The sequence below is a fragment of the Limulus polyphemus genome, unplaced genomic scaffold (genome assembly GCF_000517525.1).
Source record: "Limulus polyphemus unplaced genomic scaffold, Limulus_polyphemus-2.1.2 Scaffold13801, whole genome shotgun sequence".
NCBI lineage: Eukaryota > Metazoa > Arthropoda > Merostomata > Xiphosura > Limulidae > Limulus > Limulus polyphemus.
Window position 1 is genome coordinate 1 of NW_013679411.1, and position 7,235 is coordinate 7,235.

The window sequence follows — 7,235 nt, forward strand, 5'->3', positions numbered from 1 at the left end:
AAAATGGTTATGCGGCCCGCGCTCGTCATTCTCTCAGTTATCTGGCCCGCTGTGAAAAAAGCTTGGTGACCCCTGCTCTAGACCAACGGGTTGTGAACTTATAGTGCACGTTCTGAGATGGAACCTAAGAAATCGTAAAACGCTTGGTAAGTAAAATTCTGTTATTCAACGCCTTTCTGTAATACACATAAAATAACTACCTCTTTTATCAAGCTAATCTTACCTTGTATAAGACGTAGGGTTCTTTAAACCGTATTTTGTTTCCCCACCAGCAATATACTCTTTACAGAGATCATGTTTCATGCAACAGCGGTCTGTCTCCTTCTCTTCTCCTAGATCTTGGGGGTCCTCAGCCACGTCTCCAGACCCACACCACTTGGTTCCTGAGGATGTGAACAAATAGAGTTAGAAAACATAAATAGATCTATCTGTTTTGTTTACCTATTTACTAAATGAAACTATCCGCGAACACAAATATTTAAATTTTTATCTTGTTATTGGGGAAATTGTAACTTGACTCTAAAAACTGCCTAAAAGTAAAACATCGCGAGCATCATAAACCCAACATAAAACTGTTTGACCAACCACGTATGTACCCTCAGATACGTGTAACATGATTACTCCTCTAACTGTAGTTAGTGCCCCCTACCTGGCCAAATGTACGATGTTTTGGTCTGTTGTCGATGTGAGATATCGAAAGAGCCGGCTTCATCACAGCGAAGTAGTATCTTTGTTAAATTGTCGTGGGACACCAATTTTAAGGAGTTATCCTGAACATCTCGAAGAACCTCTTCTATCGTGTTACTTAAAACAATACAAGATAATAAGTTGTACCGAAAATCTGAAATTTTGTTGGTTACTTGAGTTTATATACAACACAGGCAACATGTTTCAAAAAAAAAACTAATGATACGATTATCTATAGAATAATAAAAAGGTGAATTAGGATATATTTCCCTAAACTGGAAAATAACATAATTTTATCTAGGGATTTGTTCTCAGAAGAAACTAAAACATGGATATTTCCTAGCATTATTTTTTAGGATTTAATAAAGACAATCCAGATCTGATAATAGGATTAACTAGAGCTTATCTGTAAAAGTTGCTAAAGGCATGAAGGTTAGCATGAACCTACTTTTGAAGCTGACATACAACAATACTTTGTGCAAACCCATTGTCAGAAATTACTAAGATTTTTAAATTATTTATAGGATTTAGTGAATATAATAAGATTATCTTTGCAGTGTTGATTACAAGTATTATAAGAAGCTAATAAAATGATAAAATTCGCTAAAACTAATCAAAAGATATTGTTTTGTTATTCCATTATATTACTTTACGAAAATAAGTTAAATAGTAACGTTTCATGACAAAGTGCAGATCGTTTTCTATGTAAGGTACTCACGGTCCTGTAAATATAGCACATGTTAGATTTCCTTCAAAGCCAAGTCCACTTTTCGTTAGTTTAACTAGGATAAATGCTGGCCAGCTTTTATCCTTAAGAAGAACAGTTTGGTCAAATCCCAGATAGTAAGTTGAAAAATTCATTATACTTGAAAAAACTGGTGAGATTCCGTAAACAACCAATAGGAGCAGCGCAACCGAGGGTTTTCCCATTCTGATCTGTTTAAAGAAAATCTGTATAAAATTTCGTATCTAGTCATAAAAGGCAAATCATCTCTGATTTTATAAAGATACAACATGATTCAGACATAGATATACACTATTAACATGAGGAGCGAAAGGATGGAGATATGCTGTAGAACGATACATAGAATAAGACAGTTGCTAGCTGCAACACTCTATTTTTAAGATACACATAACACGGTTCAATCACAGCTAAAAGTAGAATGCTAAATATTTTCAGCAGTCTACTAACATTTTTCTTCCACCTGAGAGTGTTTCATCCTTCTTGTGGTTTTAAAACTGCTGATATAAATACAGCGAGATACAACACGAAGAAGACTCAATATACAAACCTATCAAGAATCATGACTGGATTCAGTTAATGATACGATCTCTGTTTACAAATGTCTCCGGCAACGTGGTTTCACAACCTTAATATTCATGTGTTTAATCATTTCAGATTTCTGCTTCAGTAATGGTTGAGTTCTCTTGTTAAGAAACGTTTTCAGCACGTTTTCGCAACAGCTTCTGTGATAATGCGTCTTACGTCTGATAAGCTCAAATTTTTGCTTTGTAGCATAAAATTCGATGACGAGGAACCCACTTTGAGACTAATAATGGCTGGAGACGGCTTGAATGGGTTTTGACAAAACCTTGTCGAAACGTTGTACATTTGCTGTTATGTTAAACTTATATTAAAGTTTTTCTTCATTACCCATTCAAGCCGTCTCCAGCCATTATTTGTAGCATAAAGAATAAAATGTACAAGCAGCACGATATTTCTCAATGCGCTATTTACGTTCAACAAAACCCAAAGTATAATTATCACGACTGTAGGAAATACTTTGATTTAAAAAATAAATAATGAAATACCATTAAATCTCAATACAAATTTCAACAAGCACCTAAAATCGACAATTAGGCCTAGGTCAAAAGTTTAAATACGCTTTGTGCGCAAAGAACGAGTTTATCCGCTAGGGGATATTTCGTTTGTTTGAAGTTAGCACAAAGCTACACAATGGGCTGGCTATCTGTGCTCGGTTTCGAGCGTTTTAAGTCCGCAGTTATACTTCTGTGCTACTGGGGAGCGGGCTAGAGGATTAAAATGTTACACCATTTATGTTATTAATGGTAATGGACTCGACGTTTTGTTAATACTTTAGCCTTTAGGAGAGAGTAAAACAGAGTTGATACTATTATGGAAGGAAAAAGAAATTAAATAGCGACAAATGAAATCAACTGAGTTTTACATTTTTTGATACCATAATTTTAAAAGTTCACTATTTTATAACTATTATACGTTTTCAACTATCTCAACACAGGCGCCTAAAAAACGACAATTAGGCCTAAAGTGATCAGTGGTAGTGGACCCAACGCTTTGTTAATGCTTTAGCAAAGAGTAAAAGAGAGTTTATACCACTATGGGAATAAAAATAAGTGAAATAGCGACAAAAAAGGACAGTTTTTACAATGATCGATACCATATTTTTTTTTAAAATTCACTATTTTATAATGATGCTTTATCAAGAGTTCGATCAAGAAAAAAATCTTAAGCTTTTAGACAAAGATGGCATTTTTCACAAAGACAAGGTGTTTATATGAAAATGTTGTATACAGAGATATATTTCATTTATAGTCATTCCATATTATAACACTTCTTTACTTGAAATTTAAATACAATAACTCTTTTTAGTAAGTTTTATTTCATTCATGTCCAACTACATAACACAAACACAGCATTATTTATATATTTAAAACATATACCCTTCTCTTATGTATAGTATTCCACTTAATAATGCTGCATGTTTGAAAAAGAAACATTTAGCACAGCATACGCTTCGTATGCGAGAGGTCAATGATTCAATTCCACCTATATGCATTTTTTCCAAAACTAAGTTTCAGTAATTAAGTCATTTTAGTATATACATTGTACATGAAGCACGAGTTTATCTCCTAGTATGAGATTATTATTATTGTCCAGGAACGTTTGACATATTCGAGAACCAACAGTATATATATATATATATATTGAACAGGACCTGATCAGAGGGGCTCATTCAAACACTAGTGTAGAACATTAATATGTCATAACCATCTCCATCTGGCAAGAATTCAAAGAGGGACTCATTCAAACACTAGTGTAGAACATTAATATGTCATAACCATCTCCATCTGGCAAGAACTCAAAGAGGGACTCATTCAAACACCATAATGGAATATTTCATCTATCCTAAGCAGCTCCGTTTGACAAGTATCTCACGCATACTATTTGTGAAAATAGTGCCTCGTGTATACTATATGTCAGTGAAACACAGTTTTTTTTTCTCTTGATTAGATTTTTCATGTACCTACTCCTAATATTTTTGTAGTGACAAACATAGAGGTATTGAAATTTTACTGATGGAAAACATAAATGTATCGACAATTTTAATAATAGCAAAAATTTAAATATGGAACACTTTAGTAGTGGAAGAAATTTAGGTGCGGAATATTTTCCTTATACCTGATCTGTAGTCTTACATGACAGTCTTAATTTTGCTTAACAATTTTGTTAAATTAACGCGTTCTTCTAGTTATTCACTAGATCGATCATTTAATGTTGTATCAAACTATTTTCTAAACTGAATTTGTAATCTTTATTTATTACAGCTTTATAAGTTACAACTCAAATTTACTGTCTTTTTTCATGATTTTATATTCCATTGTTATATCTCACTGAATAATATTACTCGATTCACGTATTCATTCCCTTATTGTTTGTACATCTCACCAATTTGTTTATTTATGCATGTTCTACTAATTTTTTACTTGTTTTATTTACTTACTTAGTTTAATATATTACTATCATTATAATTTCTTCTTTTTTCATTATTTTTACCCAACTAATTATCATCATTGTTATTTTGTGTGTATGTTTCTTCTCATACCTTTCTGTGTTCTTTTATAGATTAAAGATATGTTCTCGAGCCACGCGTTCTATTTTTTTTTTCTTAAATACTGTCTCCTCTAAAAGTCGTTTTCTTCTCACTGCTAATCCAATGAAGGGCTGTTGCCCAAAACGTAATTTTCATATTCGTCAATAAACATATTTTAATTTGGCGAGTATTTCACCTTGTCTGTTTTCTTTTACACTTTGTAATTTCCTCGTTCACACAATTCGCATTGTCATTGTTCACTTCTAACCCATATTTAGTTCATACATAGTCATTGTTCACTTCTAACCTGTATTTAGTTCACACATTGTCATTGTTCACTTCTAACCTGTATTTAGCTCACACATTGTCATTGTTCACTTCTAACCGTATTTAGTTCACACATTGTCATTGTTCACTTCTAATCCTGTATTTAGTTTACACATTGTCATTGTTCACTTCTAACCTGTATTTAGTTTACACATTGTCATTGTTCACTTCTAACCCGTATTTAGTTTACACATTGTCATTGTTCACTTCTAACCTGTATTTAGTTTACACATAGCCATTGTTAAGTCGTATATGGTACTTAGATTACACATATCACGAACAATAGCTTGTTTGTTAGTTTGTAGTTAAGCACAAAGCTACACAGTGGGCAATCTATGCCCGGTTTTTAGCGTTGTAAGTCTGCCACTAGGGGGCACGAACAGTAGCATAAGAACCTGTGTTACCGCTTAACTTTAACTATTCTTTATTCTGATCTATACATGATTAACCACTCACCTCTGCTTCTTCTTTTAGCTGATCTTTACATGATTAACCACTCACCTCTGCTTCTTTTAGCTGATCTTTACATGATTAACGACTCACCTCTGCTTCTTCTTTTACCTGATATTTACACGATTAACGACTCACCTCTGCTTCTTCTTTTACCTGATCTTTACATGATTAACCACTCACCTCTGCTTCTTCTTTTGACTGATCTTTACATGATTAACGACTCACCTCTGCTTCTTCTTTTGACTGAACTTTACATGATTAACCACTCACCTCTGCTTCTTCTTTTAGCTGATCTTTACATGATTAACGACTCACCTCTGCTTCTTCTTTTGACTGATCTTTACATGATTAACCACTCACCTCTGCTTCTTCTTTTGACTGAACTTTACGTGATTAACCACTCACCTCTGCTTCTTCTTTTGAATGAACTTTACATGATTAACCACTCACCTCTGCTTCTTCTTTTAGCTGATCTTTACATGTGTTACCATTCAACTCTATTGTTACTGAAGGTCTTGCTCCAAACTTTCTTCAATCTAACTAATTATGGATACACACACGCTTTTAAACAAATTCTAAAAGGTCGTCGCCCTTTTACGGTGTCAAGGGTCACATAATAAGATAGGTCAATTGGTGAGGGTAGTGGCCTTACTTTTGCGGAAGTAAACAGAAATGTACGTGCTTGTATTGTTCTTCAGATATAGTTAAAATACATCACGTGTCTGTTTTGTTTTTCGGGCTGTTAAGTTGACAGGAATTTGAGAATCTACACACGGAGAGTTCGGAAATTAAGCAACTGACTTTATCCTTGCTATTGATATGAAGATATTACAGTCCGAAGAAGAATAAAAACAATTAGATTGAGATCTTTCTTTATTATCTAAAAACTCAAATACTGAGCTAAAGGCAGCGCTGTACAGCAGATGAAGATTATACAATGTTTTTTTTTTTTTTATGAAAGCTTGTACAGGTATGACTGTAAACATTCTTACTGTTATGAAATATATACTAAGAACAGAAGAGGTTGTTAATTTGACATTAAAATAACATTTTGGAATCAGCACACTTTGATGTTATCATGAAATAAAAAAAATGTACAGGATTAAGTCTAACTCATTGTTCAAATAACTAAATTATACAATCTTGGCCAAAATGTTTGCACGCTGTTTTATATTGATGTTATTGTCTGCATGCATGGAATAGTTATTGAGTAAATGCCCAAATACTAACACGGAAGGTAGCGTATGATCGAACAAACATGTACGATTGTTATTATGATCTGTATAAGTTTTGTGCATTTGTTCGTCACAACACACTTGTTTTGTATAAAAGGGTGTTTGTTTCGGTTTAATCTTTCTCGAAAGAGATCAACACTTTGTTCAGACAATTCCTCTCTACTTGATTTAGAGTCACGCCTTGTCGTGCCAGAAGTTATAGGGCGTCAAATTGTTCGACTGTCCAGAAATGGTAAGAATCAAACGAACATTGTACGAACAGTAGGGTACCCCCCATGTACTGTATCCAAAATCCTGTTATTGTTAAGATGTAAACTTTGTACTAAATCAAAGAATTCGACATTCTGAATATCAAAATAGTGTCAGTATTAAGAATAAATTTTCGTACCAAATCAGTCAGTTTAACATAATGAAGGTCCAGTTCATGTCACTATTAAGGTGTAAACTTCGTAATAAGCCATTGGGAATGATACATTGAAGATCCAAGCGGTGTCACTGTTAAGATATAAACTTTTTACTAGACCATTAAGTATGACATTCTGAAGATCCAAATGGTGTTGCTATTAAACTGTAAACTCTGTGATACACCAGTGAGTATGACATTCTGAAGATCCAAATGGTGTTGCTATTAAACTGTAAAACTCTGGTGATACACCAGTGAGTATGACATTCTGAAGAT

At 33.6% G+C, this 7,235-nt stretch overlaps 1 protein-coding gene across 1 annotated transcript; it reads right to left on the reverse strand.

The window, feature by feature from the left end:
- Positions 1-223: 223 nt before the first annotated feature.
- On the reverse strand, positions 224-1,548 carry LOC106477271 (phospholipase A2-like; the record flags this gene model as incomplete). Its single annotated transcript, XM_013937860.1, has 3 exons — positions 1,406-1,548; positions 650-804; positions 224-383 (listed from the first exon to the last, which is right to left on the reverse strand). Coding segments are annotated over exons 1-3 (458 nt in total), but the record flags the coding sequence as incomplete, so codon positions are not given.
- Between the last annotated feature and the right edge of the window lie 5,687 nt (positions 1,549-7,235).